Source organism: Crocodylus siamensis, chromosome 3, assembly GCF_052110815.1.
Source record: "Crocodylus siamensis isolate JL-2025a chromosome 3, ASM5211081v1, whole genome shotgun sequence".
Taxonomy (NCBI): Eukaryota; Metazoa; Chordata; order Crocodylia; family Crocodylidae; genus Crocodylus; species Crocodylus siamensis.
Window position 1 is genome coordinate 163,777,539 of NC_143397.1, and position 18,131 is coordinate 163,795,669.

At 44.7% G+C, this 18,131-nt stretch overlaps 2 protein-coding genes across 7 annotated transcripts in view; one reads left to right on the forward strand and one right to left on the reverse strand.

Annotated features, from left to right (window-relative positions):
- RNMT (RNA guanine-7 methyltransferase) overlaps positions 1–9,884 on the reverse strand; it is a 28,369-nt gene extending 18,485 nt beyond the window's left edge. The window contains exons 1-3 of one of the 2 annotated variants that reach the window (XM_090039605.1): positions 9,755–9,884; positions 6,046–6,341; positions 2,068–2,203 (exon numbers count right to left, since the gene is read on the reverse strand). In XM_090039605.1, the coding sequence (XP_089895731.1) occupies positions 2,068–2,203; positions 6,046–6,270 (361 nt within the window). In that variant the 5' untranslated portion in view covers positions 6,271–6,341; positions 9,755–9,884. Of the gene's footprint in view, positions 1–2,067; positions 2,204–6,045; positions 6,342–8,068; positions 8,090–9,754 lie in introns of those variants that run through there. The other variant, XM_090039604.1, reaches the window with a different exon arrangement.
- The window catches only part of MIMS1 (mitochondrial inner membrane structural 1), a 41,684-nt gene continuing 33,061 nt past the window's right edge, over positions 9,509–18,131 (forward strand). Inside the window, exon 1 of one of the 5 annotated variants that reach the window (XM_090039608.1) lies at positions 9,509–9,850. Coding sequence is in view for 1 of the 5 variants with exons in the window: in XM_090039606.1 (XP_089895732.1) it covers positions 9,914–10,029 (116 nt within the window). In the remaining 4 variants the exon portion in view is untranslated. The other 4 variants (XM_090039609.1, XM_090039606.1, XM_090039607.1 and 1 more) reach the window with 4 other exon arrangements.

Below are 18,131 nucleotides of genomic sequence, written 5' to 3' on the forward strand. Positions count from 1 at the left end.
TCTGGGGCAGTTGCAGTTACAAAGCAGACAGGAAGTCAGTATGCAGTTAACTAGAGTACAATTAAATTACAGAATTAATAGGAAGGCCAATGTTCCTATGCCCTTAAACAGTTTACGACTTTCCTCAATATGCAGATAATTGGTTCTTGCTAAATGTAAGCAATAGGTAAAAAATTGGGATAAAAGTAGTCTTATGCAGTTAAGTAAATTGCGCTTATCTAACATGTCCATAAACAGAGCACACCATGTTCTGTTTTCCAGCTGTCAAGTCACACAGCAAATTCATGTGCTAAACTTTCACTCCAATATCATTTCTTAATTTTAGTGGAACTGGTATCTCTCTCCTTTATATATACACACATCACTCACACAGTACCTTGCATTTTTCAAAGTTACGCTCTTTTCTTTTTTAAGTGTGATTCCAAATCTGCTTAGGAGTTTCTGAACTGTCAGCCTGCCTATCCTAACTGGCACTGACATCTTGGGCAAATTCTTTAGCATAAAGTCCAACCCTTCTAGCATCATTATTGAATAAGTCTAGGCCCAAAAAAGCTCCTTCTGACAGCTGCAGATGCTTCCATCTTCACTTGATATTTTGCCAGTAGTTACCTTTTGTTCAATTTGCTTCAGTTAGTTGTTGGATCTGAGCTTTATGCTATAGATTGACATTTAAATTCACTTTGAATAAGGCTTTAAAATGAATTCACTAAATGTTTCTAAAAAAACCTTTTACCTTTAACTGCTTTCATTTAACCCACTAATTTCTGTAGTGTTCACTCACAAATACTGCCAACTCCTCCCTGCAAAATCTCTTTAAACCCTCTGGAGTCCTTCTTCCACTTTATTTAGAGACTTCTTGTAATATTTGCTCCATTACTTTAGAGCAGTGTATCTTAAACACCAAGTTATGCATACCCCTGGAGGTGGGAGGAATATGCCACTAATTTCAAGAGAGTATACAAAAGGAAAGAATGGGAAAGCAGAAAATTGACAGCATTACTCATTTGATCATCTACATCAAACTTAAAAGGGGGGCAAGATGTCAGCTCCCTCCCCTCCAAAAAACTGAGAACATTACTTTGGGTTAAAAGCAGAGTTTTCCAGTTGGTTACAAAGATTTTTTTAAGCTCCTCTATTTTCCTTCCTCTAATATTTCCTCGCTTTTCATACCTTTAAAAACAATGATGGGCAACTTTTTAGCCCTGTGGGGTCCGTTTCCAGGTTTCCACCTGGAACCTACCCCATGCTTCTTAAATCAGGCTGCAGTCCCGAAGCCAATTTAGCATGTAGGGCTATGCTATCAACAGGCCGTGAAAACTGGTAGTAGGGGAGTGGCACTCCCCTGCTGCCAAAACTTCAGACCCATCAGGAGCCATGTGGACTGGATGATATTGCTCCATGGATCGTATCTGGTCCGTGGATTGGGAGTTGAGTACTCCTGCTTTAGAAGATTAATTACAGCTGGCACAGAAGTACATTTACTTCATATCTGGACATAGCATCATGTTCACATGCTTACATTTTTCAGAACTGTTTAGTCTGCATCTAAAGGTATAATCCCTCTGGGAAAAAGTGATGAAAGGCTACAACTCCAGGTGGAGACTTAAAAACAAAGATAGGTTAACTCCTGAGAAACAACAATTCTGTTTGAATGCAAGTGTTCCTTATTTAAAAACAGACATAATAACAAGCAGAACAGCTTTTAAGATGAATATCCACTGCATGCCCAGCCAGTCTTTAATGCTTAAAAGTTATTCCTTTGACAACTCGATTATGCAAGAAGTAGAGGTCCCATTGTGTTCTTCCGTGCCCCTTGGAAAAACTGAGAACTATTAGGAGGCCTAAAATGAACTACCATTCTGGGGAAACATTAACCTTCATGAGAATCAGAAATTAAAAAGTCCTTGCCTGTCTCCTTAACATGAGCATAAATTTTAAAGTCGTTTTTTGTAATGGCAATGGGACACATTTACACAGAACAAGCAAAATTCAAATGAAAAGTTTTGTGCAGTATCTAATTAGTATTTTGTCCAACATGGACAATTCTAAGCAATAACGCAGCCATACCAATGAGGACACTCTTCATCCAGTTATTAAAGTTTCGCAGGTAGAAAATGCGACTCTCACTACGTTTTTCTACTCCAACTTCTTGAAGTTCATTATAATGTGCAGCTACGGTTTGCCCATGACCTTCTCCCATGTGCTGTAGAAAATGAAAGACAAAAGAATCAAATGAGGAATGGTGAAAAAATGTTAAAATGTTTTAATTAAAGTAATGCTGGTTAAACATAGGGCTTAAAACAAAAAGAACAATAATACAAAACAGAAGCAATGCTAAAATTCAGGGGCTTTGTTTACCTAATATTTCCCTGGCCCTCAGTACTTTAAAACTAGACAAGGTGGAAACTCCCTTAAAAACCCACTACTACTGACCAGTTATTTCAATGGATTTATGCAAGGCATCTTTTTCTCACCGAGAAGAGATTTAAATTTGTGACAGTTGTACCCACTGCTCAAAGATTTATCAGTTTTATCCTTCTGAAAAACAGCATATAGAAAAGCATTATTCCAAATCTGAACTTAAAAAAATCTGTCACAGAAACAACATTCTAAGTTTAGGCCCACAACAGGTGCAAAAATACTGCTTATTTAATCCAAATGCCAGCCAGCTGGAATTGTTTAATCAAAGCCTCAGACAGAAATCACTACTAAAATACCAACATCTTCTAACAGCCTTTGTGACTGGAAGGAATAAGCTTGGGAAGACAAAAGGAGGGAAAAAAAAGACACCATCAATGACTCTGCTCTGCTAGTTCTAGTAATTCTGTCACAAATGCCACTATTTCCCCCTCAGTCAAGGACCCTGTGACTCAAGATACAGATGGGCTTTACTTATGTAAGAAGGTTCCCTCTTCCTCCCCCTTCCAACTAATTTGCAGTGATACACACAGAATAAGGTCAAAGTAGTCTTGGGCTATGTGGAATCTCATGTATGCACTTTCCAATGAGTTTTGTAGAATTATGGTATAAATAAAAAGCAAGTGAAAGGTTCTTATTAGTTAAAATGTGAATACATCTTGTAATCTTCAAGCTATTAAGTGGCTTGCACCACTATAAAAGAACTCCCTATAAAAAGTGTACTTTGGGTATTACATCATTACAAGAGCAGCTAAAAGAGCAGAGTTTTAATAACTGTCTGTGCTATATAGCCAACATTTTTATATTTCAGGCAATTTTGTTGATTAACCCTAGAAAACAATCTACTTGATCCTACTGAATATAGAAAATCCTCCTTAATTATGATACAAGGTCTTACTTACCAATACTGTAGTTCTTTTAGCTGAAACAACATTAATGAGATCATGCTACCTATTACTATATCACATTAGCCAAAATTTAATATACAAGACAAAATCTGAACAAAGGACTGTAAGAGGGAAGACAGGCACTCTCTCAAGATGGAAAACACCGAGTTCCTTAAATTAGGGCTGTACACATCTGAAGACCCTAACTACAGCATGCCCTACTGTGCAAATTACCGTGTGCACACAGACTGAGTGACAGTCCCAAAAGAGATTCCATTTTCCTATTTAGTTAAGTATTTTATTTTCCTCTCACATTATCTTAAGTACAGTAAAACTTCTGTTAACCGGCATCTTACAAGCTGGCATGCCCTACTAACTGGCATGCTGCCTTGTAAGATGAAGTGAAACTAGAAGTGCCCACCGTGGCATTTCTGGTTTCTCTGAGCCCCATGGCCCAGGGCAAAGCAGCCTGTGTTGCCGAGCCCCCGTGGCCTGGGGCATAACAGGCTGTATGGGGCTGTGTGGGGCCTACCTCCCTGTTCCGCAGGGCCCGTGGGAAGGGTGGAGGGACACCCCAGATGCGGCAGGAGAAGTGGCGGCAAGCACCGCTCAATTAACCGGCATGTTTTGTTATCCGGCATCCCCCATTCCCAGGGCTTTTACTGTAATACTAAAATATCACGTCTAGACAGGCTTGTAAATCCTCCAGCACTCTCCCATGATGATCATCATCCCAAGATCAAAGTGTAGTGACCCACTGGGCTAGCATGGCAAAGTCTATGATACACAGGGAAGTGATCACATTCCAGCCACCTATGATTCCTCAGCTCATATACAGTTCAGTCAATAAGAGACAGCTTTCAGCAAAAGTCAAGCACATGACTTGAGCTCATTTCTATGGATCCACTGCAAGATACCTTAACCACTCTGCCACCACATCCTTTACTAATTAATCATACCAAAGTGGCTTAGAAAGTACATTTAATAAAAATGTAAGACACTGTGTGGCAGGGACGACCTATAGCGCTGCCGTGACCTCCCCTAGTGCCCTTACCTACCGTGCCAAATCAGGTCCCGAATGCACCCTCTATCTCGCCCGCCACGTCTTGCTGGTAAATATCAAAGGGAGGCTGCCTTCCTGCCCTCCTTGGCACGGTGCCTGCCTTGCTGTACCGGGACTCTGTCCAATTGCCTGCCTGTGCCCTCACGGGTGCCCCCTCACTTCTCTCGCGGCCCTCGTCGCACCGGGCCCTGTCTCCCGGGCTCTCGCCCACACTGGGACCTGTCTCCCGCGGCTCTCGTAGCCCACACCGGGGCCTTGCCCTTATACTGTCGCCTGCTCTGGGCCTGCCTTTGTACCACTGCCCTCCCTGGGCCTTGCCTCTATACCGTCGCCCGCTCTGGGCCTGCCTTTGTACCACTGCCCTCCCTGGGCCTTGCCTCTATACCGTCGCCCGTTCTGGGCCTGTGCCTCGCGCTCTCGCCCCCCCCCTCGCGCTCTCGCCCCCCCCCACAACTGGGGCCTATGCCTCGCGCTCCCCACCCGCACTGGGGCCTTGCTTGGGCTCCCTGCAAATCGGGGCTAAGGTGGCCTCGGCCTTACCTGGCCCCAGACCCCTTCCTTGGGTCCTACGCCCACTGGGCTTCTCCCAATTGGGGCTCAGGCAGCCTCAGCCTTACCTGGCCCCCAGACCCTTTCCTGGGTCTTGTGCCCCACTGGGGCCTTTCGCCAGCACCCACACCGGGCTCCTCCCAATAATCGCCCACACAGGGGCCCGGGTAGGGACACTCCAAAACGCAGTGCCCTCTCAGGCGCAAGGAACGCCCCCCTGCTGGGGAGCTCCTATGAGGCCTCCTCCACCCCTACAGCCTCGCCTGGTCCTCCGGTCTTATACACAACCAAAAACAGAAAACACAAAGCCCCTTGGCCATAACACAAATCTTAAGCCAACCTGGCTGTCTTTCGTCCATATCCCTGTCAGGGTCCTCTCCACCCCATATGACCATGCCAACACTGCTGAAGCCATCCGGCTTCTTTACTGGGCCCGCCCTGCTTACTCTAGCAGAGCTCCAGCTCCTCAGGCTGCCAGAGGGGAACTGCCTCTGGCCTCGGCCTTGCTGTTTATAAAAGGCCAGGCCCTGCCCCCTTCTGGTCAGCTGACCCACTTGGTTGTCTTCGCAACCCACCTGTGCTGCCCTGGTGAGTGGCAGCTGAGCCCATATTACTACTATCAGTAGCAGGCACCCTAGTGCCCTACTACACACTGATATTACAATAAGTGCAGGATACCATACTACCATGTAGGATGACTTAACCAAAAAAAAAAATCATATTGTACAAAGGCCCAGGACTTACTGTCCACAGATCTGGATCAATGCCAGGAAAACAAAAATCCTAAACTTTCGCTAGATTGAAGAACTAGTTATCATTTTAAACGTGGACATTTTAAGAATCACAAGAAATGTATGTTCTATCACAGCACTTGTTTTCAGACCTGGGATATTCCAAGATCTCAGAAATTTTAGAGTTACATTCTATTATCTTTCTTTCCCTTCCTTTAGTTCCAAAGTAGCATCTGCAACTAGTGTTTGAAAGATGTACACAATTAATGTTTCCATTTGGTGGTTTATGAGATTATATTACTATGACAAATCTTATTAAACCCAGGCTTTGAAAAAAAAATAAAGATTTGAATCCTCACCTACTGTTCATATACAACTCAAAATAGATAATACTTACTACTTTTCTAGAATCATCTTCAAATTCACGTTTTCTATTTCTTGAAACCTTGGGCTGATGACCACCAGTATCTTCCTTTTCTTTTTCAGCAAAACACCCTCTACCTGAACTTGAACTATTATCATCCAAATTGGCAGGAGGCTCTGCCACCAAAGCTGGTTTATCTGCTTCTTCAACTGAGCTCTTCATTAAATCTTGTTCTGCAACCCTGGTTAAATCAGCCATCTTTGTTAATTTTATTCCTCTTGTCCCTTTAGTTAAAAGCAACCAATGGTTTTTTTTTCCATACAAAAATTCTGCAAATCGAAGGAAAGATATTACTTTCAACATACCACAGACACTTATTACAGTAATATCTTAAGTGTTTCATCATTTAAGTGCTGTAAAAGAAAGTTAAAAATAGTTGTTTGCTACAGACAATTTATAATCTAAACATCACATATGATAAGAGTAAGAGATAAAAAGTAACATGTTCAATCATGTAATATTTTACAGCAATAGCTTAATTTACATGAGTTGCTATTCTCTGGTTCATTTTTGTGGATACCCCTCTATTACACGTTTCTTTACTGTTTGTCCTGTATAGTTATCTTGCACATGAGTTTTTCATCAACAGAAGGACTATTTCACAGATATAACACATTCCCAAATAAGATACAGCACCTTGTTTCAGAAAGGCAGAACGAAGGAAAAAATCTCTCTCTGAAGATACTGATAGGAAGGATATTGATAACCAAGGCTAGAAATAGACATCGCCAAAAGAAGAGGATCAGCTGTGCTGTGATATGGGTGACTAGACACAGCACACATCACCCCTTATTCTACCCTTGATATCATCACCCAGATTGCTGGCTGAACAGCAAAAGCAGTTTTTTCCCCACTGCCCCAGAAACATAGCGTGGGTTGGTGGCAGTAGGGAAATAAGGTTTTCTACACCCAGCTAGCACCAGCAGGCTCAGCAGGGAAAGTGCCACAAAGGTAATAAACATCTGTCGCAATAAAGCAGCAGAATATATTACCACCCTTTGCTGCACCACTGATTTCCCAGTCATGTGTCACAACAAAGGGTAAAGTCGTCTTTTTGCTCAGCAGTTCCAGCACCTTAATAAAACGTTAAGGCACCACAAATGAGACATCAGAAGACCTCTGTTCTCAGCATAAACAGCAGCTTCTGCAGCATTAGCCTCTGCCAGGGGAAAGAGAAAGTGTCCATGAAGAGAAGCTAGGGAACCCCTCTGTACTTCACTGTGATGGCTCTTGTGCAGTGTTACTTTTACTTGCCCCATGCAGAGGCAGAAACTGCTATTACCATATTTTCTCACTTATCTACTGAATTTATGGAGTGTGTGGTATATTAGGGCTGGAAGAGACCTTGCAAGATCATCAAGTCCAGCCCCCTGCCCACAATGTATAGCAGCTGAATCTTAGATAATGGGTGCATGCATGTACAATAAAATAAAATACATTAAGTAAAATATGAAAATAGAATTTTAAAAACAAATTGTGAGAAAGATCCAGGGCTGGCATAGTAGCTGACTGTAGCTCATTCTTTCACTAATCAGTCTTCTTCCTGTTTCAGGGGTGACCACCAGGATCTGGGGGAATGTTTGTTCACCAGAGCACCCCAAGAGATGACGAGGTCAAACGGTCTCAAACTTCTGCAAGACCGTTTCAGGCTGGACATAAGGAAGAATTTCTTTACTGTCCAAGCCCCCAAGGTCTGGAACAGTCTGCCAGCGGAGGTGGTTCAAGCACCTACATTGAACACCTTCAAGAGTAAATTGGATGCTTATCTTGCTGGGATCCTATGACCCCAGCTGACTTCCTGCCCTTTGGGCAGGGGGCTGGACTCGATCTTCCGAAGTCCCTTCCAGTCCTAATGTCTATGAAATCTCTTTAAAAAGAGAGGTGCGCACTCCTAACTAGGATTGGTAATGGTACAGCTCAGACAGCTCCCTTTGCAGTTATGATTAAGGGTATGTTTATCATTATGAGCCTTGATAAATCCATGGCATGTCCCTACCTTGAATACCATGCCTGGTTCTGGTCCCTGCACCTCAAAAAAATAGAATGAGAGAAAATTCAGAGAAGGGCAAGAAGGATGATCAGTGGTATAGAGGGGCTTCTCCATGAGGACAAACAAAAGAGACTAGGCCTATTCAGTTCAGAAAAGAGATGGGGGGGAGATGCGGGGGACACGACCCAAGGGTTTACAACCTATTAAATAGCAAAGTGAAAATAAACAGGGATTTATTATTTACTCTCTCACAATGCAGGAACTAGGGGTCATAAAATGAAACTAACAGGGAACACGTTTAAAGTGCCCAAAAGGAGTTAATTTTCACACAGTGTGTAATTAAAATGTAGAACTCGTTGCCACCAGACGCTGTGGAACCTAACAGTTAGGCTAGATTCAAAAAGCGATTGGACAAATTCTCGGAGAAAGTGGGATCTGTAGCTATTGAGCATGGGAGTTAGGGTTACAGCCTCCAAATTAGAGCTTCCTGGACCTCAAATGCTAGAGGCTGCAAGTGAGAGAAAAATAGCAGGGGGGAAAAAAACCCTGGTTATGCCAGTTCACTCTCTGTCGCTGCGTGACACACAATACTAGGCAAGGACTTATGGTCCAACCCAGTAAATAGCAATTCTTATGTAGTCTGCCTCTGTGCTACACATGAAAGTGCTGTAATGAAGCATACCTTATCTACTCACTCTCACTAACGAGTACTCCAAATCCCAGAAACAAAGCCATGTACCTACCGTAGAAAGGCTAAGAGCAGATACCCTTTATACCAGCTCCCCTGCTTCATTTCTGGAACGTACTGAAGGGCACGGGTGGGGCTGTGCCTCTGTACGGTAACCCCTGCAGTGCTGTGCCCCAGCACCCATGCCCCTGGAATCCTACAATGGCCCCCAGCCACATCCTGTGGTCAGGGTGTGGAAACTCATGGGGCATCTCTGCCTCACAGAGCAAGGAAGCAAAGCAAAGGAGTACTGAGCAGAAAAGGGCATCTTGGGAACCAAGTCTGCCCCTCACCCCTATGAGGCAAGTGCCATGGGCCTGACTAGTGGATGGACGACACTGGGGGGTGGGGGCACAACTCAGACTTCACTGAGGACCCCTTGCCAGGCTCTGGCTCCAGCAGAGATGCACACCTTGCAGACAAACCACACAAGGAACGCATAACCTTCTGTGAGGCTTGCTGCTCGCTCGCCATAGGTAGAGCTGGCTGCACTGGATCTCCAGAGGGTCTGCAGGCAAGGAGCTAGGGAGCCTGAGGCCAGCACAGGGCAGCTCAGTGAGGACACAACCCCCACCCCGCATTGTTGTGCAATGGGGAGGGGCCACGGGAGGTGCGGCCCCACAGTCCCATGCGGCTGGGTGGGGGCTGACTTTGTGACGTCACGATGGGTCTACTGGGTGAGGGGCGGGCCAACTCGTCCCCTTCCCCTTTGCGCAGCCGCAGAAGAGACCCTCCAGAGCGGCTGCGACAGAGTATCGGCATCAACCCCGCTCCCCTCCCCCCACCTCTGCCGGGGCCGCCGCCGCGCTCCCCCTCCTCCCGTGGCGCGCAGGAACTGCAGCCTCAGCCCCGCCCCTCGACCGCCCGCGCCGCCGCTAGCTGCCCGGCCCCGAGGGGCCGCCTCGCCCTCGCCCCCATCCAGCCCTCCGATTGGCCCGAGCGGAGCTGCCCCGCGCTGCGCTCACCGAGCGGGCTCCGCCGACATTGTTTGCGGAAGTGACGCGCGCCGAATGCGCACGTTGCAAACGTCACCACCGGTGAGGAGCGGGGACCAATGGGAGGTATGCGGAGGAGAAGGAGGACCCCGGCCGCACGCCGGACTACCAGGCAGCCTTGCGCGGGGCATGCGCAGTGCGCTCGGCTGGGGGCGGGGCGGGGCGGGGCTGGCGTTGGCTCACGTTGCCCTGGGGCGGGGCGGTTCCCGTGAGAGCTCAGGCAGGAACGACGGCATCTCCAGCAGGTACCGACTGCAGCGGCTCCCCTCCCGCCTCCCTAGCCAGGGCATGTGGCGGGGTCTGGCGGGAGTCCCACGGGCGCCGGGCCCAACCCGCAGCCCACTCGCTCCGTCTCGTAGCGCGGGAAGCAGCAGCCTGGCCTCGCGCGCTCGCTCTTCCCCGCCTCTCTCTGGGCCTTCCCCGCCTGCCCCCGAGGAAGGGGGATAGGCTCCTTCCTGGGGCGAGCCCCGTGCGGGAGGCCGCGCGGCCGGGTCTTCAGTGTGAAAGGATCGTATTGGAAACTCCAAATGATCCTGTTTGCTGGAAAGCTACCGTAGGCTGAGAAAGAAAAATGCAAATAAATCTTCTTTACTTTCCGTTGCTTGCTGTAACTTGCCACAGTGAGCGAGTGAGAGAGACCTGGGGCATCCAAGTTGAAGCATTTCTCTGTTACAGTGCTGACGGCAAACCCCAAAGTCAGTTAAGACTCTTAACAGTGACTTGAGTTTTGCGTGTGCTGCATCAGTGAGCGGCCTCAAAAATGAGAGCATGTTTTGAACACTCTTACTGTTCTTGATCATATGTCGTACAAGGGTTGAAACGATCGTTCAAATATGGTGATTATTGTACGCCAGGTAACGCTGGTGGGAGGCAACGTTTCACAGAAGCCTTTGTTCTGGTGACTCTGGTAAGTTGGCAGTTTAGCCTCCTTTTAGCTACTGCCTTTTCTCAGGTGGGGAGCCTCCAGCTTGAAACAAAATCTGCCTCTGGCTTTCTTCCTGCCTGGTCCCTACCGGGCCCTGTTGAGATTTTGGGGAATTTTCACCCTGTGCTGTCTTGCCTCATCTGCTGTGGCTCTGGGGGAAATGAGAAGGGGCAGAAGTAGCAGCTAAAACTGAATACAACAGGGCCCCTTATGCCAACTGCCTGAGTTGGTCTGTGGGAATTTTTTCATCATCTGCTAGTAGTAATGAGGGGATGTGTCATGTCTAAGGATCAGATTGAGGGCAGAAGCCTCATTGCTGTCTCTGCTCAGCCTGATGACCTTTCCACTTTGCAGCATGGGTGCGAGCTCAACCACTGAGCAGTAGCAGTGCTCCAAAGGCCTGCCTGTCCACGGCAGGGTGGCCATGTTTCCCCCAACCCTGCAGCTTTCTAAGATAGAGTCCTAGTGTCCCAGCTTACTGTACCTCTGAGTGCATCCCCAAATGTCCTAGTGGCTCACATGAGTCAGGGTCATTTTGTGAATACTGAAGGGGAGAACTCTGCACCAATGTGGTCACAGTCATTTGAATACAGGTTTCCCTCGCTTTATGTGGGTTCTCTATGTGCTAATTTGCTTTTATGCAATGCACATGAAGAATTTTGGGTATAAAAAGTGTCAAGGTAAACTCACTCTTATGCAATTGTTGTGGTGGAAGCCTGCAGTCAGCTGCTTTGTGCAGTGCACTGTGGGAGTGACACGCACTAAAATATAGTCTCCTGTGTGGATCTGTGCTCCTCACCCGTTACCTGTGACATGTGTTTCTGTAGTTGCCATCCCTATTATGATAGTGCTGTGTGTACTGTCTGCTGTTGGTGAATACCAAAATTGTCTTGTAAAAGTGGTAGAAATGGGTCTGGGGGTCAGTATAGTTGAGTTCTTGAAATGTATTCCTATTTGTTGCATTGTAAAGTGCGTTCCCTTTATACGAATTCAAGTTATTTCCGTTTTCCAGGAACGCATGTACAGCATAAAGCAAGTAAAACCTTATATGTCTTTGTGGTGTGGCTGTTCTCACCTGTGCCTGGTTAACCTGGGTACCCAGACCTAAATACTAGTGGAGTTAATTGCAGTGCAAATATCCCTTATCCTTGCATCCTTTCATGAAATCCTTCTCCTCCCTTATGCTATTCCCCTGAGCTCTCCTTTCTCCCCTCCTGCATTGTTTTATTGGTAATACTAATGACTGGTAATACTCTTAACAAGGTGGAGGTAACCTTTATGAAAGGCATGCTGCAAACTAGCCCTGCACACCCCTGGATGCCACTGCTACCTAGTCTGCTGCTCTGCTTTCTGTTTCCTTCCCTGTGTTCCCTGCCTCCTCTGCTACTCTCTTTCTGCCTTCTGCTTTCCTGCCCTCTGCCACTGTGTTGCTTCCTGCTATTGATTTGCTCTGTACCACACAGGCTGCAGGTTGCCCACCACTGCTTTAACAAGTGCCACATGCTCTTGTTTTGGCTCACTGGAGAACCAGAGACTTAATTCTTCCTCCTGCAGTACAAGGTGGAAACCTCAAAAAGGAGGGGGGTGGGGCAGGAATCTAGCTAGCTAAATAACGTGTGAGTCAGCCTGTTTGGGTAGGAGTCATCTTCTTGGCTTGCTTTCTGGGCTTGTCCTTGAGAGAGAGAGACTTCCTTAATGCTCAGGCTTGGTATGCATGAATTATTAACATTTTTATGGGGATAACTGTTTTTTCTGATGTAATTATGCCAGTAAAAGTCCTGGTGTGTGTGCTTTTATTACCAGCATAATGCCACCTGTATGAGGAGTGCTTGAGGTTGCAAGGAAAGATTTAATTTTAATCCAGCAGCTTGTTCACAGCAAGAAGTGAACATTTCATTTTTAGGTTTCTTTTCCTTCTCGGGTGCAAAGTGATAGAACAAAGGACCCCCTGTTTTCTGCACATTTTTCAAAGATCAGACGCATAGATCTTCTCATTAGTTAGTTGCTTCATTTTGTTTCTCCTAACAGCCTCCAGCTCTGCTTTTAATCAGAATGTTTTGAATTCCAAGAAGGGAAAGAGAATCAAAATGTGCTCCCATATGGCAAAAATCAGTGGTCAGCCCAGTTTGTGCTGCAGTTAAAGCATTCCTAGACCTCCACAGTTACTGGAAAGGACCAGCATGTTTTGCAGGGAGAAGGTGGGGAAGCTTCCAAGAAGGAAAGTTCTCTCCTTGCAGCTTAAACCATGGCTGTCTTTAAGGAGAAGGCAGGGTAGATTTGCACCTTGTACAATAATTGGACATCGTCAGACTGCCACAGGGTATAACACATAGGGGAAAGTGAGAAAGTCCACAGGGAAACCTGTGAAAACTGCATCAGAAAGGTCTTGGTGTGCAGCATTGGAATCCACAGTATGGATTACATTAAGAAAAGTTGATGGTAAGTCATGCAACTGTTTTCCCTGGATCCATAGATTTGGGCAGTACTGTTGGCTTCTGGTATAATAGGGAAAGTACAGGTAAATGCTGTTATATTATTATGAATGATTTTAGTGCTGTTTTGTGTTCCACTTCACTGAGGTGGATGAGAAATATGCAGTAAATTGAAAGGGGCTTTTGGCCATTTCCTAGGCAGACAGAATGTTATATATGAAACAACTAGCATGAGAGGTGCTAAGAGAAAGGGAAAACAGTTCCAAGTTTCATTACTGCAGTTCAGTCTTGCTGTATACCATAGGTACTAAACGTTAACAAAATAAATAAATTGCGGCACAGTTACTGGCATAAGAGACATTAATTTATGAATTCAGCTTCAGCTTTACCCAACTTTACTTTTCTCAAGTGCAAGTGAGAATGCAGGGAGCCATAAAGGGAAAGCAATGTGATTTGTATGGTGACAGCATATAGGAGACTATTACATAATGCTGATTCAGTAAAGGAGAGAAAAAAGTGAAAAGAGTAGTCAAACCAAATTTGACATAAGCACAGTTAAGGATTTTAATGCATTTTAATAAGGGAAAAGCTATAGAAGATGGCAAACACAAATCTAAATGAGCAGAACCTCATATTAAAAATTTATGCTGAGACTCCGATGGCTGCGGTTCCAACAAAAGTTAAAACGGAGCCAGAATGGAGATCTGTAGAGACCAAATTAGACTCTATATAGGGTTACTAATGCTACATTACATGTTTACAGCTAGTTCTGTAGGAAACTGAACAAGTTAGGGGAAGTTCTTCAACATATTAAGTATAGAAACAAGTGCTCTTGTTAGGGTTGCCAGGGACTACACCAATTAGAGCAAGTTGCATACGTCAGTGGCAAAAAGCAAACTACATGAGAAGTAGCCACATATGTTCACAGGGTTAAGAAACCTGTTAAGGAAAAGCCATCAGCAACTTGCTTTGTTACAGCTTCATTTTGTATCACTATACCTTTGCTAGGGAAAGCAAACAAAATAAATCCCATACCTTCCATTCTCATTATTTTTCTGATAGAAGAACCTTTGGATACATACAAGGATTAGAGAAGCCTAAAGCAAAAATCCACATTTGTTTGAACTAGAGGCGCACTGATATATCGGTTGCCTATTGGATAAGCACTGATAAAAGGGAAATGACATTATTGGCTTTATTTGCCAATTGTAGCCGATAATGTTTACTAAGAATTATGCCTTCTGGCCCGGGACCCTAGATACCTAGGTCACCTTCTGCAAGCTGGGGTGGCCTTGAGCACAGAGGGCCCAATCCATTTTCCATCCTCACTCCCATCCCCTCACTGGACTGGAGCGGAGCAGAGCAGAGTAGCTGGTACAGTATCCCAAGCGCTGGAGTCATGTGGACTGCAGGTTAGGGCTGGGGTGGGTGCTGTAAAAGGCAGCAAGTGCTACAGAGACATGATTAGGGCAGGGAGGGGCAGGTGGAGCCCAGCATACTTCAGCCCACAGTGCCCAGGGGTCTGTGCCCCAGAGCTGGAGACAGAGCCTGGTAGGGGCTGAGGTAGCTGCTCTCCCCACCCCCAGTTCAGCCAGATCCTCAGCACCAGAGCTTTTCCAACAGAGAAACTCTCTGATTGACAGGGTAGCTTGAATCCTTTGACATGCTACTGAAGTTGGTTTCCAGCTAAGCAAAAAAAATAACATAATGAGCAACTGCATTCAGGCTTGAGGTGCTTTCAGTAGGCTTCACTCACTGTGAATGAGAAAAATGAATTTGGAAAGGAACAGATAAATATTGCATGTCCTACAGGTTCTTAGTAAATAGGATATTTGGACTTCCCAGCTGAAGTTATTACTTACCAAAGCTGTAAGTTGTCTATGCAGTAAGAAAATTCTTGAGTATTAAAGAATTTCCCCAAATTGTTTACCAAAATTAGTTCTTCAAAGAAAATATTGAGGATGGAGTTCTGCAGATCTTGTGGGTTTATGCCCCACTGAAGGAAAGTTGAGCACTCATGCTCCCCCCCCTCTCCCCCCAAGTGAGGGGAAGAGGGGAAATAGCATCGGTGCAGGAATGTCCAACTTTACTGTAGTGGCACTGCAGATTGCTTCTGTGATTCACCACTCCCCACAGTTTAGGAAACGCTGCCTTAAGCCTGGTTTTCAACCTTTTTCATTTGTGAACCCCTAAAAAATTTTTAAATCAAGTGAGTACCCCTTTGGAAATTTCAAATGGAGGTGTGGAATCCTTTGAATTGTAAGCATGGGTGTTCATATATTTTTGATTGATTATAGTCATCTTTCATGGACCCCTTAGACATAGTCTGCAGAGCACTGGCTGAAAACCACTGCCTGAAGAAATGTCTGTTGATGATGGCAGTAAGTAGATCCTGGGAGATAGGCATGGGTAGCCTAGTCTGAGAAGGCAAATTCAGACAACAGTAAGGTGCCTGAGGGGTGGATTACTGTAATAATTACTGTTGCCCTCTAGAAATCTGTCTGATGGACTGTGGCAAAAAGTAAGAACAGATTGTTTTTTTTCTAGAAAGGACCTGTGCAATTTTGAGTCCCTTTCTTTTCCAGATATATTGACATGACTTTGTTTATTTCAGCAGCATGTCACATGGAAATTAAATTTTGTGTTTCTAAGACATGGATTTCCTTAAGATCTTGTATTAAATAATGGGCTTCAATTTACTTCTTAAACTTTTTGAGCATTTGCGTAGAATTTTGCCTCTTTAAACATTGTCCTGGTGGTTCACATTGCCTTCTTTGCTTCACTTCCTGACTGTTCTGAGGGGTAAACTTAAAAATGCAATAAATCATTGGCTGCGTATATAATATTTGTATTAAGTTAATCAAAACTGAAACAGTCTGATGAGAAGGTTCAGCTGGCTTCTACCAGTGACTTAATACAACTTAATACTGAGTGACTTTACTTAAAGGAGTAAGTAAATCTAGTAAAACTAAATTACACTGTGTGGACACTCCAGTAGGAGTTCTCCAGGAGACCTGAGTTCATCTTCAGTATTTCATAGCAGAAAAAGCAAATAATCAGGAACATGTGGGTTTTTTGTCAGGTAATAGATCCCCTTTTCAGGGAACTCCACAGGAAAAGTCAACATGAGTGAAACCATGATCTAAGGCAGGGGTGGCCACAAGTGGTATTGGTATCCTGTGTGTGGCATGTGGCAGATTGGGGAGGGGACAGGCAGCACAGTGGCTGATAGGGTGGGGAGTAGAAAGCAGAGCATCAGAGTATGCAGGGAGTACAGGGCAGAAAGCAGAGCAACAGCTTGTGCAGGTAGCAGAAACCTGAGCAGCAGGCCAGGTAAAGAAAAGGGATCAGAGTGGCACTTGAGGACAATATGGGGCTAACTTGTGGCATGCCTGTTATGAACTGTTCAAAAATTTAAAGCTTAGATTTATAAGTAATTGTTTGGCGGCATTTCTATTGATTGCAAAAAGAAACATAGTATTAATAGTTTTCATGAATTTGAAGCTTATTTTGAATCCAAATTATGTTCCTATTATAAAGAAAGGGAGAAGTAAGAACACCGAGCTGGTTTCGGATCCTAAACTCTTACTAGAATGTAGTGCAGGGGAAAGATTAACAACGAGGGGAACTGTTACAAAGGTTAGTCTTTTGTCTTTGTTCTCACACCCTTTGGATCAAGCTTAATAAGTCTGCTTGGGCATATCTACATGAAATGCTTACTATGGAGTAAACCGATCAGCTCCACAGTATATTTTTTGCAGGGTGGATTGATTTAAATCATTATTTAAATCACCAAGAGAAAACCCTGACTTAAATCAAGTTTCCCACTGGTACTTAACATATTTCTTAAACAATGGTGCAAATCTGATCACTAAAACACGTTAATTTACAACTCAATATAGCATTTTACAACTTCTGTCCTTAAACACTTTTTTTTCTTTAATTTTCAAATTGTATTAACTCTAACAGACAAGTCATCATAACACTAAAAGTACGCTGTCCCTACTCCCACGGTCATTTTATTCATGCATTCAGAATATTCCCAGAAGTCCCATTCATTTATTCATTCTTCAAAATATTCCCAGATAAGGTATCCCTTGTGCCCAGAAGCCATGACAGTTTTTCTGTGGCAAGTGTAGGGGAATATAGGAAGCTGTGTGTACTACTGAATAATGTCTTCCCTTTTTCTTTCCAGTCCACTCCACTGTTCCTTTCTACTCTGCCTCTGTCCTTTCCTATATTGTCTCTCTGTCTTTATGACAGTGTCTTAACCAACTCCTCTGCCTTGCTTGGCCCAGCTCCGCCACCACACAAGCACAGAACAACAACAATCCTATCCAGCCTGTGTCTTTGCACATGTGACTTCAGTCTGCTGAAAAACAGAAACTCAAATCCCAGAATTTTCAAGAAGCAAGAGCTGGTTGTTAGGCTGGACAGACAGACTACAGCCATTTTCATGAGATGAAAAACTGAAATGAATGCCCATGTTTGACTGATAGGTAACTCAATGTGTGCATGTGTGACAGAGCCGTTAATTCATTTTTATGAGACTAAGTGTAGGTTTAACAAGTTTGTGATGAGATTTAATGGCAACTGTTATTTTTTAAACTAGAGAAATTTAGTATTTTATTGATGATTTAAAAGAATAATTAAATCCGATTTAAATTTTTTTTAATTTCTTTTTTATTTTTAATCATTGATTTTGATCCACCCTGATCTCTTGGCATCTACACATGCAGGACTGTTAGGCTGGACTAAATTAATAAATTCCGCAGCAGCACGCATGTAGACACTGATGGGGCTGGCTAGGGCACAAGGATACTTTAGTGTGGGGGCTGCCTGGGGGCTAGCCCCACCCTGGAGCATCCTCATGCTCCAGCTAGCACCTCTGCAGCATGTTGAATCAGGTCAGGGGAGCCCCAGGCTGGCAGGCTGCTCCAACCCAGCTCAACATGCTGCAGTTCTGAGCACACACACGAATACGGTGCCT